The 19,287-nt window shown below is 39.9% G+C and overlaps 1 protein-coding gene across 2 annotated transcripts in view; it reads right to left on the minus strand.

Moving 5' to 3' along the window:
* Positions 1-19,287, minus strand: part of Ipo11 (importin 11) — a 184,346-nt gene that overhangs the window by 158,755 nt on the left and 6,304 nt on the right. For both annotated transcript variants that reach the window (XM_036207023.1, XM_036207022.1), the window contains exons 2-5: positions 15,366-15,509; positions 11,132-11,232; positions 4,647-4,719; positions 2,220-2,423 (exon numbers count right to left, since the gene is read on the minus strand). In XM_036207023.1, the coding sequence (XP_036062916.1) occupies positions 2,220-2,423; positions 4,647-4,719; positions 11,132-11,232; positions 15,366-15,503 (516 nt within the window). In that variant the 5' untranslated portion in view covers positions 15,504-15,509. The remainder of the gene's footprint in view (positions 1-2,219; positions 2,424-4,646; positions 4,720-11,131; positions 11,233-15,365; positions 15,510-19,287) is intronic.

The following is a 19,287-nucleotide window of genomic DNA, read 5'->3' on the forward strand; positions in this document are numbered from 1 at the left end:
AAAGAAGACAAGAAAATGCCATAGCCCAAGGTTTGTATGCCACAACCTCCAGAGTGAGGAGCCCAAAAGTGTTGCTCTGAACCTCTTCCTCCATTACTGAGAGACTGCAATCGATGTGCACGTGTTGCTGCGGCAGCTGCTTCGCTTTGTTTTATTGTTATGCTGTCTAGAGTAGTCACAACTCCTAGGCTTGAGTGACTCACTCTGGCCCTCAGCCTATACGTAACTGAGACTATATATATACATACACACACTACTGTTCCTGTCCAAAGCTGATGTACTGAGCATGGGAGATAGCCCAGAACTACCTGCCTCTCTTCTCCCCATTTCCCTAAACTATCCACTGTGCACCAAGGACAAAATAGGAGTCTTCAGGTACAAAAAGTTAGCTAGCTTTTTGTGGAAGAAGAGAGGCGTTACAAAGGCTCTCTTCTCTGGACTCCCTCCATTAAACTGCCTATCTTCCACAAGCTGCCAGCTCTTCAATTATTCCTTCCCATGGACAGCTAGGTTTCTCCTTTAGGAACGACTAAAGGATCTCAACTTTACAACTTTTAGAATATATCAGGTGTTCTGGGGTATAGCTGTGCAAAAATATCCTTGGAGGAGGTGGGAACAGGGGGTGGGTTGGGGGGAAGGCTGGGAGGTGAGAGGAGGGAGGACAAGGGAATCGATGGCTGCTATGTAAAATTTAATTATAAAATAAAAGCATTTTTAAAAAATCAAAAGGAGGAAGAGGAAAGAAAGCATGGGTGCATGTACATATGCCTCTATCCAAGAGCGGAAGCATGAGGAAGAGCGGCTGTCAGAAGACGCACATGCTAAATAAAGAAGTGGAAGAGACCCTCCATGTTCCAGGGAAAAGCCCACTCACGGGAAAGCCTAAGCAACCCAGCACACTAAGAGAAGGAGAAAGAATGGCCCAACGCCAGCAACTTCCTAGACATACCCCAGTTCTCTGAGCCCTATCAGAAACTTTCCAATTATGTGTTTTCTTAACTACCAAAGGTAAGCAAGAACACCAAACACACACCTTCAAATTCAGCAGCATCACACAGTACAGTCAAAATGTCACCACCAACAGTACAAAATTCCTATTCTGAAAGGTCAAAAACATCCATATCCAAAACCATGCCAAGAACAGTAGAGAAAGTAACAGTTGGTAGAGGATTAAGAGCCCTGATACAATTTGAATGGAATGTGCCCCATGGGCTCAACTATGTGGCTAGTTTAAATTGGCTGGTGTGGTAATGCATATCCCAACCTCAGCACTTGGGAGATGGAGGCATGAAAAGCAGGAATTCCATCTTCCTCAACTACACAGCAAGTTTGAGGCCAGTCTGTACTACAAAAGACCATGTCTAAAACAAAAATTAAAAAATAAAAATTAAAAGATGAGCCGGGCGGTGGTGGCGCACGCCTGTAATCCCAGCACTTGGGAGGCAGAGGCAGGTGGATCTCTGTGAGTTCGAGGCCAGACTGGTCTACAAAGTGAGTTCCACGACAGCCTCCAAAGCTAGAGAAACCCTGTCTTGAAAAAAAACCAAAAAAAAAAAAAAAAAAAAAAAAAGATTAATTAATTAATTAATTAATTAATTAAAAGATGAATACTTGATTCTATAGCTGGTGGTACTATTTTGTAAAGCTCTGGAACATCTGGGACTGTGGCCAGACTAGCAGATTAGTAGGGTGGGAACCAGCCTGAGCTCTTTGAAGAGTCTGCAGCCCATATGCCTGCCAACATCAACTTTGGTGCCTTCCCCGCTATGATGGACTGAAAGCAGGCGCCAAAAGAACTGCTCCCTAAGGTGTTTCTGTCGAGCATTTCACCTCTATGACGAGAAAAGAAACTCATACAGAAACCCTTCCATTGTCTCTCTACTTTACGTCATCAACTATCTAACCATGCCAACCCTAAGTCCTGAATTTCAACTCTGCACCTGCCTAGCTGTTCCCTTTACCACTGCATCCCGGAGAGATTTACTATCACATCTGAACTACATTCAAAATCTCAAACCAATTTCTTTGCTTCCGAACTGTTTCCTATCAACCAAACATCCTCACTGACGCCTAAGTGATCTGTCCATTCATATCACTGCAGTTTAAGATTAGAAAGAGTTCATAATCATTCCAAAAACATTAACACAAGTAAAATGACAGTCATCTTTATATAAGGAGCATTATTTTCATGATCAATGTAACGATGTTAAATAACTTACATCATAAAAGAGTTTTCTGTCAGCAGCCAGTCTTTTAGACGCCAGTGTCTTGGTAACATGATAGAAGGTAAGTAGTGCTCTATGCTGTCGGAGGTCATCTTGGACTTTAACAGACTCTACAAGAGTGGGAATCAGTTCAGGCCATTGTCTAGGACAATCCAGTCGAGCAACTTTTGCAATCAGCACTGCAATCTGAGTTGCAATCTAAAGAGAAAAAAAAAGTAGTCATCAGAAACAATTATGAAATCAAGGCAAAGGATAAAAATATACTCACGTTTTAAAAATTACCCCTTAGGAATTAACTATGTTTAATAAATAGGATTAAAACTTACTAAACTACTTATGATAGTGGTCCTCAAAGTATAGTTCACAGACTCCAAGATCTATGAAACCTTTCTAATTATACAGCAGTATGAGTCTTTCTATCTTTTTAATCTTCCTTGAGATTTTTTGGTGGGGTAAGGGGACCTAACATGTAACTCAGAATGGCCTCAAACTCCCAATCCTCCTCAGTAAGTGCTAAGACTATAAGTGAGTGCCCCATCCCCAGAAAGTTAGATTTTGTCTGTATAACTTTTACAAAAATAATATATCAAAATGGAGTAAAGAAAAGGTATATGTAGAAATCTAAGCCCTCATTCCAATACTAGACACGCAAGAGAGAAAAAAGTTACTCTTCTCACTAAATTTTTCTTGTTCTGAGAATAGTTATTGCTCATTTCTAAAAATGATTATTTATACGAAGTACAGATTATTTTTAAATTCATTAATCCTTTTAGAGTTCTGGTTTTAATTTAGAATACATTCACTATCAATAGATACACTCCTCTGAGTTCTTAAACTGTAGCAATAAGCACATTCTTTGTCCACACATTTAAGCAGCACTGCCTTAAGAACAGAAACAAGCATCAGCTACCAGATACTAAAAGGACAAACATGCCATGATTTATCCTCAATCGCCTACCCCAGCAGATAGCACCATTCTCCCTTATCCTCAGCTTCTTTGCAAGAAATCATAAAACAGATGCCACTTAACGCAGCGGTTCCCAACCTTCCTTATGCTGAGAACCTTCAATACAGTTCCTCATGTTGTGGTGACTCCCAACCATAACATTATTTCGTTGCTATTACATAACTGTAATTTTGCTACTGTTATGAATCATAATGTAAGTATCTATGTTTTCCAATGGTCTCAGGCAGCTCCTGTGAAAGGGTCGTTCTAACCCCAAGGGTTGCAACCCACAGGTTAAGAACTGCTAACTTAACAGGTCGCAATAAAACTACATTAGAAATACTGTGAGTTTGAGATTTAGCTCAGTGGTAGAGTGCTTGCCTAGCAAGCACAAGGCCCTGGGTTCGGTCCTCAGCTCTGGCAAAAAAAAAAAGAAATACTGCTAGATATAATATTCAAAATTTTTCATCAAATATAATAAATAGTATTTCTTTAGAAATACTTAAGATTTTTAAACCTGTACACAAAATTTAATTTATTCTTAGAAGAAAATATCACACTAAGACTGTTTAGGAAAAATTAATTTATAAAGAGTAAGACTACAGTAACCAGGTGTGGTGGCACATGCCTATAACCTTAGCACTTGGAAAGCTGAACAGAATGATTATAAATAGAGGCCAGCCTAGGATCCATATGAGAACCTGTCTCAAATGAGTTCTCCCTAAAACAAAACAAAAAACCTTTTAAGAGCTAGACAGAGAGGGAGATTATTTTAAGATTTCCAAGAATATTGTCTTAACGACTAAGGAAGTTAAAAAGTAACATGAATTTTGTCATTAACTGTCAAATCTAACCATGATCAAAACAGCTACAACTGATTCTCAAAGTCTAAAAGCCAGTGGAGAAGCCATGTATAAGCATCACTAACAGAAGCAATGAGCTAAGGGACTTTCAGACTTTTTGGTGGCAAGGGAGAGGCAATAAGACATGATCTTATGTAGCTCAGGATGGTCTCCAACTTACCATGTAGCTAAAGATGAATTCCTATCCTCCTGCCTTCACTCCCAAATGCTTGAAATCTTAGGTGTGCACCGCCATACACAGCTAGGGTTTTACTTTCAATACCAAAACAAAATTTGTTTGGTGGTGCATGCCTTTACTTCCAGAACTCCAGGAGGCAGAGGCGATTGGATCTCTGTGAGTTCTAGGACAGTTAGGAATACAGAGAGACTCTATCTCCAAAGGAGAAAAAAAAAAAAAAAAAAAAAAAGAAGCCGGGTGGTGGTGGGATACGCCTTTATCCCAGCACTCGGGAGGCAGAGGCAGGCAGATCTCCATGAGTTAGAGGCCAGCCTAGTCTACAGGGTGAGTTTTAGGACAAGCTCTAAAGCTACAGAACAAAACCCTGCCTTGAAAAACCAAACAAACAAACAAACAAAAAAGGAGTTCCATGTTTTTCATTTGTTGTCACTGACCTGGTTTATTGGCTCATTAAAGTTGGTGATGAGCCCTGCACGCAATGTTGACTTTTCCTCTTCTGAGAGAGCACTATAAAAAAGGTAAATTTATTATTCAGAAGAATGGCACCCAGTAGAGAACAAGAAAAGAACTGCTATGAATTTTAACAATAAAACACCTTTAAATACATGACTCTGATTGCCATCTAAATGGGAATAAACAGAATGTACAATACAGTAACTATAGAAAATAAGATAAATCCAGAGTAATAATGTGATATGTTGATGCTCACCTTTACTAACGGAAAAACAGTTATCTACAAAAAAAAAAATAATTAATAACTAAACACTTCTGGCTTCTTTCATAAATTCTTTCTATAAATTTTTACAAGTAGGAACTGGAGAGATGGCTCATTGTTTAAAAGCACTGGCTGCTTCTCCAGAGGACCAGGTTCAATTTCCAGAACCCAAGCAACAGCTCCTAGGCATCTGTATCCAGTTCCATGAAATCTAATATACCTTCTGGTCTCTAGACACCAAAACATACATGGTTCACAGACAGACATGCAGGCAGGCAAAATACCCAGACATATAAAATAGAAATAAATTTTTAAATTTGCAGGCAAAGAGATTCAGAATCGAATATTGTTAGAAGACTATTAAAAATCAATTTAAATAGCTGATGGGATCAGTCAACAGGAAAAGGCACTAGCCGCCAAGCCTAACAATAGACTCCCATGGTAAAAGGAAAGAACTATTACAAACTGTCCTCTGTCTCCACATGTGCACCACGGCACTCATAAAGCAGCACATAAGTGTACACACATACTCAAAGAAAATAAATCAATGTTAAAAAAAAACAACTATAAAAGCAAGTTGGCTGGGCATCCTGGTGAACACCCTTAATCCTAGCACTGTGGAGGCAGACGCAAGATAATTTCTGAATTTGAGGCTAGCTTGATCTATGTAATGAGTTCCAGGCCAGCCAGACCTACATAGTGAGGCCCTGCCTCAAAACAGACAGACAGACAGACAGACAGACAGACATCGGTCAATTTAGTCTTTCATTTTACATCTTTGCAAAGGATAAACACAACACTAAAAAATTTTACTGCATACAAAGAAAAACTACAGAGCTAAATAAGGAAGTTACTACAGAAGCCTTTACACATATTGAATTTTAAATTGGGTCGGTATTTTGACATTTTTTAATTTTGCTCATCTGGTTTTGAGATTGGGTCTTACTATATGGCCCAAACGAGCCTCAGACTCAAAATCCTCCTGCCTCAGTCTCTCAAGTGTTATGACAGATGTGTAATACCACAGTGTCTGGCTTTTGTATTTTGTTTGTTTGGGTGGTTTATTAAGAAAGGGTTTCTCTGTGTTGCCCTGGCTGTCCTGGAATGCACTCTGTAAACCAGGCTGGCCTCGAACTCAGAGATGTGCCTGCCTCTGCCTCCTAAGAGCTGGGATTACAAGCATGCAACACAAACCCAGCCCTGTATAATCTATTTTTAAATTAAAATTTAATTTTCATTTTACTGTTTCCCACTTGCCTATGACAGTGTATTTATTGTGAGACAAAGGACTCCAGAAAAATTAACCACAAATATATATATACAACTTTAAAAATATTTTAGGACCAACAAGATACCTCCATGGGTAAACACCACTCAAGTCTGACAAGTTTGATTCCTCAGAACCCACAAGAAGGTAGAAGGAGAGAACAACTCCACATTGTCCTTTGATTTGATCTCCACATGCAGGCCATGGAACATGCACACCCACAGATCAGGCATGCACACACTCATTAGTAAATAAATTTTAAATAAAACAATTTTTAAGCAAAACATATATTATCAGTTAAATTATTTCTCACAAAAATAAAATAAATACTCAAATCCTATAGGCCAAGTACCTCTGAGTACAACTTTATTTGGAAATACTGTAGTCTTTGTAAATTTAATCACATTAAGACAAAAAGCATTCTGCACTGATAAGCTCTATTCTGATACTGCTGTTTCCCTCTGTTGTGTTGTTTGTTTTGACACAGGGTATTGATATATAGGCTAGGCTGACCTGAGACTTACTATGAAGTCCAGAAGGCCTTCAACTTAAATCCTATGTCAACCTCCCAAGTGTACATTCAGATAGGATACAGACACAGACACAGTCTTAAAAGAAAAAAACAGGGAGCTGGAGAGATGGCTCAGTGGTTAAGAGCACCGACTGCTCTTCCAAAGGTCCTGAGTTCAATTCCCAGCACCCACATGGTGGCTTACAACCATCTGTAATGAGATCTGGCACCTTCTTCTGGGTACATAATAAATAAGTAAATAAAAATAAAATAGATATAAAAAAAAGAAGTTTGGTTATATTTTAAAAAAAAAAAAAGAAGAAAAAAAACCAGCTATTTGCTACTTACAAAAAAAATAACTAAATGAAACAAAGTAACAATGAAAAGGACATAATATATACAAATACCAACCACAGATACAACATGCAATCACTAACCACAAAGTAGCTGCTGTGGCTCTATCAATATCAGACAATTGAGTTTAAGTCCCACTTCATCACTAACAGTAAAAGGGGAAGTTTTCATGCTAGAACAACCTTAAATTCTCAGGAATCTATAACAGCCTAATTCAGAGAAAGCAGTCTGCAGGAAAAGTTTAGGCAAGTATGTAGTGGAGATTGGCAAATCTATCAGAAAACTAGAAAAAGTCATACAGGTCAATAGAAAAAGAAGTCAAAAATACAATTCACAAATCTTAGATAATTGATATCTACAAAACAATAGAATCTCCAACTGCAAAATACAGTTTTCAAATGCTAGTAAGTCATAATAGTCCATCTTACAGTATTTTTGACAAAATAAGAAAACATTGGAAAAAAACAATAAAAATCTCCACGCCCTCAGTCTGAAAAGCAACCCCAGTTACCAGTGCTGTTACTGCCATGCCTGCTGTGTTCCTTGTAGTATGCCAAATACACTTTCTTATAGACAGACAGAATTCAGAGAACATGTAACACTTGGCTTTTGTTTGTTTTGAGACAAGGTCTCACTCTGTAGAACAGGCTGGCCTCAAATGCCTAACAATCCTCCTGCCTCAGCCACAGTGTTGGGATTACAAGCATGAGCCACCATGCTGTTTAAAATGCTAACAAGGGGAGAGGGTATAGTAGAAAAACACAAGGTCAGTTCTGAGTTCACCGCCCACCAATCAATCAATCAATAATGAATGAATGAATGAATGAAAATGAAAAACAAAACAAAAAAAAACAAAAAATAACAGGGCGGTGATGTCACAATGTCTTTAATCCCAGCACTCAGGAGGCAGAGGATCTCTGTGAGTTCAAGGCCAGCCTGGGCTACAGAGTGAGATCCAGGACAGCCAAAGCTACACAGAGAAATCCTTTCTTAAAAAAACAAAGTGTGTGTGTGTGTGTGTGTGTGTGTGTGTGTGTCAAGGTTGTGAAACTGAAGTAATGGTTACAAGAAAAGTCATAGTGCTCTAAATGTCCACACAGGTTGAGTGTCACGTCCAAATGCTTTAGGACAAGTGTTTCAGATGATTTTTCTCAGAGTTTTGGATATATGCATATTCCTAAGATATTTTGGAGATGGAACCCAAGTCTAACATGAAAAACATTTATGTATCATGTCTACCTAATACACATAGCCTAAAGGTAACTTTACATAGTCTTTTTAGTGTACTTACATACTTACTGAAATTTGTAACATGAGGTCAGAATTTCCTTCTTGCTGTATCATAGCAGCAATCCAAAGTTGCTGAGATCATCTTGGATTTTAGATATTTAGATTAAGAAAGTTCTAAATATTTTTTAGAAACTGAGTATTGATTTATCTAAGCTTCCATCTCAACAAGCTAGTAAGAGAACATTAAATCAGATCCAAAAAATAGAAAATACATCAAATCTTACTTAAAAAAAAAAAAAAAAAAAGTAGTAATTAAAAGACAAAAAGGCTGGTGGCACCAAACAGGGGAATCCCAGAGCAGATCTATACACAAAGTGCATGACAGAGCCATGGTGGCACACATCTACAATCCTAGACCTTAGAGGAGGAGTTTGAGAGTCTTTAATAAATAATAAAAATGTGAATTTAAATTTGAAAAATTTTTAAACTAGAAAAGGGGGGAAGTGCTTGATGTATAAACAAGATATCAGCGTACTACAATGGGAAGAATGTGGTACTGTATCTACTTTACATATGCACTGTGTACAATGGGAAGAATGTGGTACTGTATCTACTTCACACATGCACTGTGTACAATGGGAAGAATGTGGTACTGTATCTACTTTACATATGCACTGTGTACAATGGGAAGAATGTGGTACTGTCCCTACTTTACACATGCACTGTGTACAATGGGAAGAATGTGGTACTGTATCTACTTCACACATGCACTGTGTACAATGGGAAGAATGTGGTACTGTATCTACTTCACACATGCACGGTGTACAATGGGAAGAATGTGGTACTGTATCCACTTCACACATGCACTGTGTACAATGGGAAGAATGTGGTACTGTCCCTACTTCACATATACACTGTGTACAATGGGAAGAATGTGGTACTGCACCCACCTCACATATGCACTGTGTACAATGGGAAGAATGTGGTACTGTACCCACTTCACACATGCACTGTGTACAATGGGAAGAATGTGGTACTGTCCCTACTTCACATATACACTGTGTACAATGGGAAGAATGTGGTACTGCACCCACCTCACATATGCACTGTGTACAATGGGAAGAATGTGGTACTGTCCCTACTTCACATATGCACTGTGTACAATGGGAAGAATGTGGTCCTGTACCCACTTCACATATGCACTGTGTACAATGGGAAGAATGTGGTACTCTTCCTACTTCACACATGCATTGTGCACCATACTCAATCCTTATGTCAAATCTTTTAAAAAATCCAATTAAAATTTTATTATATTAATTCAGACTATATCTCAAGTTGAAACTAACAGCATCTAATTATGACCCAGTTAAATTGACTGATACATGAAAATAATATATAAGCTTAAGTTAGTTGATTTTCATCCTATGAAAATGGTCAGCATAAGAACTACAACAAATCAACTGTAAAAATAGAAACATTAAGTGCCTCAAATCTGCCATCCTTGTTTCCTTTGTAAAGACATTCATCTTCCTGCCCACTTTCATCTCAATAAACTAAAGGACAATTTAACTATTTAATACTATAATTCCTTCCTTAGCTATCTGATTTTTTTTTTTTTTTGGTTTTTCGAGACAGGGTTTCTCTGTGTAGCTTTGTGCCTTTCCTGGATCTTGCTCGGTAGACCAGGCTGACCTCGAACTCACAAAGATCCGCCTGCCTCTGCCTCCCGAGTGCTGGGATTAAAGGATTGCACCACCACCACCCGGCTCAGCTATCTGAATTTAAACTGGCTTAAAGTAAAATTCAGCCAGACATGGCGGCACATGCCTCTAATCCAAGAACTCAAGAGGCTCACACAAGAGTTTACCTGTAAGTTCCAGGCCAGCCTGGTCCATGCAGGCTACATATCTAACCATAGATAGAGAGCAAAGTCCTGTCCCAAAAAGCAAACAAACATGCACACAATTTCTCATCATTAATTGCTTCATTTCTCACTAAATCCTCAATTGCTCCTGAAATAAAAAAGGTAGCTTCACATGAAAGTACAGTCTAAAAATACTCTAGTTCTTCTATACCATTCAAGGGTAGGTTTTACAGGCACTTTTAAATACTCAGACTAAAACAATTTAAATTACTTATAAAAAATGAAAACCTACAGAGCTTTAGTGCCATCTACTGGACAGCACACCTTATGCTATTTATTCACCAAATTCATTTCCTAACAAAATTCCAAAGACATATCTGAACTGCCAAGCCTCTAAACTATATGATGTGTTAATTAATTCTTAAGATGAATCTGCTCACTTTACTCCAACATCACAGTTAAAACCTAGTCTAACGAAATTGCAAATGTGCTATTCATCCATTCTTCCTAGAGAAAATGCAAAACAGACATGGAGATTCAGCAAATGAGGACATAATATAGGATTTCCTTTACAAAATCAAAACATTTTACTTCTTTAATATGATTCGCCACTCAGCTTGATCCTCAGATCCTCAGAAGCTAAAAGCCAAGGCAGGCAGCCAGGCAAATATATAAATATATACATGCGCACACAGATACACACATGCACATGCATGTGGGATGGGCAGATACAAACCATGTAGAAAAACAATAATATAGTTATTGAACTACACAAACATTTCTTCAGGAATTAACACACTTTTTGGACTTTTTTTCTTTTATGTATCAAATGCTTCATGAATTTCCATGTCATCCTTACACAAAGATCACGCTAACTTCTCTGTTGGCCCAATTAAACACTTGACACATTTTGTATACACAGGTACAGTCTCATTCTTGAATTTGGAAAGGATTACAATTGGGACTAAGGGAACTTACTGAGGTGCTACACGTCTCCAGTAACGATCAATTCCATGTTTAAAATACAGCACAGCAAGCCATCTTACATTTATATCAAGGGCGTGGTTTGTAAAAATATTCTGCAAATAAAAAAACAGTATTAGAGTGAACAAGTAATCATTTAAAAATATAACTGACATACCAAAATAACGCATGGATTTGTCTAACTGCTTTGTTTTTTTTCAATGTGGGCATGTACTCATGCACGTGTGTATGTTCATTGTGTGTATGGTTTCATATGGAAGCCAGAGGACAACCTCAGGTGTCATCTCAGAAATGCCACCCACCTCCTTTGAGACAGGGCTTCTCATTGGGCCAGACAGGCATGACAGTGAGTTCTGGGACCATCCTGTCTCCAGCTCCACCACACCTGCATTTTTACACTGAGTTCTGAGATCAAGCTCAGGTCCTCATGCTGGTGAAGCAAGTGGCCCTGTGTGTTTGTTTTCTGAGAAAAGACCTCATGTATCTCGGGCTGGCCTCAAACTTACTATATAGCCAACAGTGAGCTTCAATTTCGTGCCTCTACTTCCAGATGCTTGGATCACAGGTATGCACCACCATGCCCAGCTTATGAGATGTTGAGATCAAACCCAGCGCTTCATGCATGCTAAGCTTGCACTCTAGCAATTGATCTACAACCTCAACCCCAGATGTTGTATTGGTTTTGTTTAAATTTTATTACTACATATATTATATGTGTGTTTTCTTAAGATATATACTTCTACAAACTAGACTAAGAAAGCAGGCCTACTGAGCCAGGTGTTAACTGAAAGCTGAGCAATCGGATGCTAAGGCAGGTGCGTCTCACATTTCAGGTCAGCTTGAGATACATGGTGAGACCTGGCCAGCCCCCTCCAAGAAGATAGCATTCCTATTCAATAGCATTTCACTAAGTTTAATCAAAAATTAATATGTGAAGATTCATATTATTCTTTCAAGTATGCTAGAAAATTTCCTAGAGAGAGAGAGAGAGAGAGAGAGAGAGAGAGAGAACACTAACATAAATGCATTCTAATTTAAAAAGAAAAGGACCCAGGCATGTGCCACACACATATAATCCCAGCATTGAAAAGGCAGCAGCAAGGCAATGGCAGCAAACCCAAAACCAGTGCATGCCAGTCTAGCCAAGGACACAGATCTTGTCTCAAAAATGAATGAATGAATAAATGAATGAATGAATTAGTGAGTGAGTGATGCCTCCACAGCACAGATTCAAAGACCCTAAGGAGTCAAAGTCCTGTCTGTTAACATGTCTGAAGTTGTAATGGTGTTAATCTTGACGGGATCCCAAATCACTGAGGACACAGACTCCAGGCATATATGTGAGTGATCATCTTGACTAGGAAGGTTGAGGGCCATGCCTGAAATGTATTATTTTGATTCAGTTAACCGAGATGAGAAGACCTACTCGAAAAGTAGGGCCACCATCGCTGGTAAATGTCCTGGGCTGCAGGAACAGGAGAAAAGGTAGCTCAGCTTAACCATTCACTGCTTTCTGCTTCCCGACCATGAATTCAGTGTGTCCAGCTGCCTCAAGCTCCTGCTACAATGCCTTCCCAGCCACGATGGACTGTATTTATTATTGAACTGTGATCGAACCTCAATCAACTTTTCCTTCCATAAACTGCTGTTGTTGGTGTATTTTATCACAGCAATAGGAAAAGTAATATAAGAAAAAAATAACCTATTCCACAGTCACAAGACTATTTACCAAAGCAATCATGCTTATGGAACTAGAAAAATAGTTCAGTTAAGAACACTTGTTGCTCTTCCAGAGCACCTGAGTTTAGTCTCCAGAATCCAAATAGAGGCTCACAACTGTCTGTAACTCCTGTTCCAGGGGGATGTGAGGCAGTTTTCTGGCCTCTGTGGGCACTGTGTACATGTGGTACATATGCATATGCAGGCACACACACTCATAAAATTTAAAAAACAAAAACCAACCATGCTTACAAATGAGTTTAATAGCACTTTTTGTTTGTTTGACAGGGTCTCGCTACATAGCCGGGCCTGGAACTCTATATAGACCAGGATGGCTTCAAGCTCTGAGATCCAAATGCTTCTATTCTGAGTGCTGGGATTAAAAGTGTGTGCCACCACGCCCGAGATGATGGCACTTTTAAGTGATATAAAGTGAAATGTGATATGAACAATTTATGTTAATTCAACCAACAATCCACACTGTTACTGTTTTGCACAATGGTGGCAAACTATGAAAACAACCATGCAAGTTAAACCATGCAACATGAGTTTAGTAACCAATGGGGAAATTTCTATTGTCCCATAAGCTTTAAAAATGTTAGTCCAGGGATTGGAGAGATGGCTCAGTTGAGGGAGACCAGCTCCCTCTTATTCCCCCAGAGTACTCCTGAGCAGGGAGAAATGAGGAATTTGTAGATAGAACTAGAGAGAGAGAAAGAGAGAGAGAGAGAGAGAGAGAGAGAGAGAACACAGGATAACCTCGGGAGGGCCTGGGTCCAAACCTACCAGCCCCTTCTGTCTCTACTAAAGGCCTTTTTAAAGGAATGACAAGGAGTGGAGCAAAAGACCTCCCCCCAGCACAGCCAAGTATAGACCATCGCAGACACCTGGTGACCATGCACGTGAACCAGCCATTCCCTAATGCAGCCCTGCTGTGTAAAGCAAGCTCAGATCTTACTACTAGAAAACCTTTGCAGGCAGTCAGGTGGCAGTGGCTCATGCCTTTAATCCCAGCACTCAGGAGGCAGAGGCAGGTGGATCTCTGTGAGTTCAAGGGCAGCCTGGTCTACAGAGATCCAGAACAGGCACCAAAACTGAGAAATGGTTATAAATGCTTGTTAATCTAGCAGAGGGCCTGGATTTAGTTCCTAACCTCCTTATCAGGTGGCTCACAAATGTCAATAATTCCAGGAGGATAAAACGCCCCCTTCTGGTCTCTGTGGGCACCAGACATACACATGGTGCACATACACACGTGCAGGCAAAACACTTGTACATGTAAAACAAACAAAACAGAAAATTTTGGTCCAGGCCAGGCACTGTGGTACTTGTCTTTAGTTGTAGCACTTAGGAGGTGAAAACAGGTAGATTTCTGTGAATTCCAAGCTAACCTAGACTACATAACAAGTTTCAGGCCTTTCACAGGGGTTGCCTAAGACCAGTAAAAAATACACAAATATTTAATTATGATTCACAACAGTAGCAAAATTAAAGTTATGAAGTAGAAATGAAAATAATTGTATCATCTGGTGTCACCACAACATGAGGAAGTGTATTAAAGGGTCACAGCATTAGGAAGTTTGAGAACCACTGCTCTAGAGTGACTCACCATAGGAGCAGAAGACATGCATACAGTGTTTTATACAAATGTCTCTATACATAAGCTAGGTATGGTGGCATATGCCTGTAACACCAACATTGGGGCTAAGACAGGAGGATCACTGAGTTTGAAGTCAGTACCTGCTATAAACAAGAAACTGTCTCAATCCCTTCCCACAGAGTCTCTATACACAAACACATATACACAAATAAAAGTATTTTTGAAAATGTAGCAATATGGCAATTAATGTATAAATAACTTAAAGCAAAATGCAAAAATAGAAGCACAGGAAAAATAAACTTCAGCAGTTACTAATAATTCATACATTCAATCAGGAGGTAAGAGGATATAAGAGGATAAGGAGTTCAAGACCAGATTTGGCTACATAAGACACTGCCTCAAAAACAAAAAAGCAAAAGAGAAATATAACAGATCCTGTCTAAAAAAAATTTAAACTTCTAGATGGAAAAACGTACAATGTTTTGCCAGTCATGAGGGCACATGTCTTTATTCTAGCACCCAGGAGGCAGAGACAAGCAGATATCCCTGTACTGATGGCCAGTGTGGTCTACATAACAAGTTCCAGGTGAACCAGGGCCACACAGTGAGACCCTGTCTCAACACTCATGCGCACGCGCACGCACACACACACACACACACACACACACACACACACACACACACAGTTAAATTACAATAAGAACAATAAACTATCTAAAATGTTGCTCCATCAACAAATAATTGTGAAGCACCCTCATGAGCCCTACATTACTATGATGATAGTGACAAAGGCCGTCAAATCTTTGGAACAGTTTGACTAAACTACCAGTAAATCTCCATACTTAAAGAGCTAGCTAGTAAAACAGTGATGTCTCACTTAATAAATAGACTCTTCCCAGAACTACTCACCAGCAACACTGAGTAGAACCCTGGCTGTGTCTCCCACTGCTTCAGCTGCTCCTCGGCTGGCTTTAAAACAGCCGTGTCCTGACTGGTGGCCTGCGTTAAGACCTGAAGAACTACAGAGCTGGCACTATTGAGATCCATGGACGCCTGCAATGAAAAGTTAGCACACCTGAGTACACATTTACGTATTACAAAAATGGACAGTAACACGGACAGAGGAAAAAGTTGTAGGGTTTGAAAACCACTTTCACCTCATCTACTCACCTAGTGTCTGACTACACCATTACTTAGAACTCCCATAATTCCAATTACTTAAATCGATATATTTCTAAAGGAAATTGCTTTTTATTGTTTCATAAATAAAATAAAAGTAAAGTGATATTGGAGAGCCCATATACACAATACCTCAGGTTTCCAAATGCTGATTAAATACCATTTCCTAGATAGCCTTAGGAAATTGGGAGTCCCCTACTTCAGCCTCTTATCAAAATCATTTTAAAGATAAAATGCAAATGTGAAACACACAAAATGGACAGAGACAGAGAGAGAGAGAGAGAGAGAACATGTGCGCTGAAATCTAATGCCTTATATCTTGGTATTTGGAGGTGAGAAGTTGGGTAGGTATTAGATCATCAGCATGGATCCCTCATGCTCTTAGAGTCCAAACGAGCCTATCTAAGAGAGCTACTTTATTCTTTCTGCCATATAAGGATTCAATAAAAAGTCTACAACCAGCAGATGGCCCTCATCACTATCCACCTACGCCAGCACCCTGAGTTCAAGGCCAGCCTGAGCTATGTAATGAGACCCTATCTCAAACTAGAAGCAAGGCCAGCAGGACGATGCAGAGGGTCTACCACCAAGCCTGATGTGACCTGCATTCAATTCCCAGGACCAACATGGTTCAGAGAACTAATTCCCAAATAGTAAGTTGTTCTCTTAACTGTATCTTATCAACAAACCATGAACTACATAAAGTTAGGAAATGTGTATTCTTCATTTATACCTGCCATCATAGCTCATCACAGCATAAAGCAAGCAGGATGCCCACCTGCACAGGGACAGCACTGCCTACACTGAGTTGGGCCTGCCTACATCAATTACTAGGCAAGAGGATTCCCCACAGACACGCTGATGGAGCAGTATGATGAAGGCAATTCCTCAACTGAAGGCCCCTCTTCCCAGGTGACCCAGTTTGTGTCAAGTTGACAACTGAAGTGAACCATACCAACCCCTCAACTCAGATTTTCTAATGTCTGACAGCCTTAATCTTCCAAGTGTGACACACCATATCTGGCCAAAGATTTCATTTACTTAACAGCTATTTTTCATTATTCTTGGCCAGGTACTGTTCTAGTTTCTAGGATACACTTTGAGCAAATTTAAGTCCCTGCTCTCTGGCCATTAAATTCAAATCAAGAGGCTGTACTATAATGGTCTATACATACTAACCTGTGTTAAATGAATGAAATCTTTGCCCAAATATGGTGTGTCACACTTGAAATCCCAGAACTCAGAAGACACAAAAGATCACTTCCAGTTTGAGGCCATCATGGTCTATGTAGCAAGTTCCAGACTACCAAGGGCTACACAATAAAACACAATCTCAAAACACAAACAACAACAAAAAGTAATCAATCAATTTTTGAATAAATCCTGATCTCTACATATAGTTATGTAAAGCCACATAAAGCAGCCAAACCTCTCCTTTTTCAGTCCTCCTCAATCTAACCTTCATAGAACATAATATTCCTGATATCAACCCCTGATAGTCCCACATATTCAGTCACAATGAAACAGCCTCTATTGGCCATGCACCACTCTGAAAGAAATATAGCTAGGGAATCTTTGCATTCAATTCTACAATGGGAAAAAGACAAGCCAAAATATACTGTAAAGATGTGGTAAGCGTTATGGAGGAAGAACTCGCAAGTTTACAGGATAGCAGACTTGGCAGAGACTTTCCCTCACAGAGGAAGGAAACAGCATAGTCCTGAAAGCTGAGTAAGAGGTCCCTAGATGAGTACACGCTGTGACTATGTCAGACAGGTAATGGGTATATCCCTGGCATAACGAGATCCAAATTTATTTTAACCCAATTACTTTCAAAGAATCATAGTTTAGTATGACAGAGCATGAGGCAAGGACAGGGACTGTGGTGATGTGAATGAAAATGTCCCCCATGGGCCCACTGGGATTGGCACATTAGGAGGTGTGGCCATGTTGAAGTAGGTGTGGAAATATGTTACTGAGGGCGGGCTTTGAGATTTCAAGCCAGGCTTACTCTCTCTTCCTGCTGCTGCTGATCTAGATGTAGAACTCTCAGCACCTTCTCCAGCACCATGTCTGCCTGCCTGCTGCCGTGCTTCCCACCATGACAATAATGACTAAACCTCTGAATGTAAGCCAGCCCCAGTGAAATGTTTCCTTTGGAAGAGCTGCTGTCCTCATGGTGTCTCTTCACAGCAACAGAACCTAAGACAGGAATTTATAGAAAATTAAATGTATCTGCACCTTGAAATGAGAACTGCCAACCTCCAGAACTAATAGAAAATAAGTTCCTAGTGTAATAGACCTCATCTGTAGGTAACTCAGCAAGAATGACTTTAAAAAGTGAGAAGGCCAAAAATTAATAGTCTCTGCAGGAAACAGGAAAGCACTACTAGGAACATACAGAATTACTAGGTTCCACACCTACTATTTTAAAAAATGTCGTAATAAAGACCAGAAACTGAGCTTTTACCCGCTGGGGAGTCAGTGAAAACAAGGAGATTAAGAGCTTGAAACAGGGACGCCTTTAATCCCAGCACACGGGGAAGGAGCCATCTCCATGGGATGGGTGACTAGAATGGATCTGAACACTTTGCAGGAGGCCAACCCAGGGCCCAGCTGCCAATCCTGCGAAACCCAACAACTTGGGGGTGTTGGTGAGATTACCCTACTAAACAACCTGCTCAGCTGAGATCCATCCAGGAGAGGATTCAGAATCCTACAGTCTGCAGTCTGAGGAAACAAGATCAGCTGAGGAGTTGACAAATGAGCAAAACGGGACCTAAGAACACAAAAGAAGGCGCCGCCCAACCACCGAACCAGATCACCAGAATCATAAGCCTACACTACACCGACTGGGAACAGGTAAGCCCCCATATCCGGACCAGCAGATCAGGTCTCTAGCCCATAGGCCCTACCCATCAGAGTCCCAGGGACCAGACTGCTACCTTTCCCTGCCAGAGAAGCTGCTTCTTGCAATAGACAATAATTAACAGAGACCCACAACTGGACAATGTTCAGCAAGTGAGACTTTGGAGCACTCAGTTCTAATAGGATGTCTTCATCAAATCCCTCCCCTTAAAGCCTGGGAATCTATGGAGAGGAGGCAACAGAAAGCTTGGAAGAGCCAGAGGTGATGAATGACTCAAAGGAGTGTCCTCCAGATATCAGAATTTATGCACATAGGAACTCACAGAGACTGTGGTAGCATAAATAAGAAATGCACAGCTTCAAGCCAGACCAGGTCCTAGCAATGGCAGGGGGGGACACGGGACGGGACAGACACGGGGTCCCATCCATAACCAAGATGCTATCTGCAATTACACTTGCTGTCAAAGGGAAAATCTCCTTCTCTAATGGCGTACCGATGAGTATATCAAAAACACTCCAGAGCTTGCCAAACACAAAACAAACACAATAGTATTTTTATGAACTTTTCCATTCATTTTGCTTTGTTTGGGCATTTTTTTGTCTTACTAGTATTTTGCCTATTTCTTTTTATTTTTTTGTGTGTGGTTTTTGTTTGTTTGAGGGGTGTTTCTCAAATGAGTACGTATGTGTGTGTGTATGTGTAAGAGAGAGAGAGAACACAAAGTTGGGTAGATAAAGAGGTGGAGAGGATATGGGAGGAGTTGGAGGAAGAGGAAAAACATAA

Source organism: Onychomys torridus, chromosome 15 (genome assembly GCF_903995425.1).
Source record: "Onychomys torridus chromosome 15, mOncTor1.1, whole genome shotgun sequence".
NCBI lineage: Eukaryota > Metazoa > Chordata > Mammalia > Rodentia > Cricetidae > Onychomys > Onychomys torridus.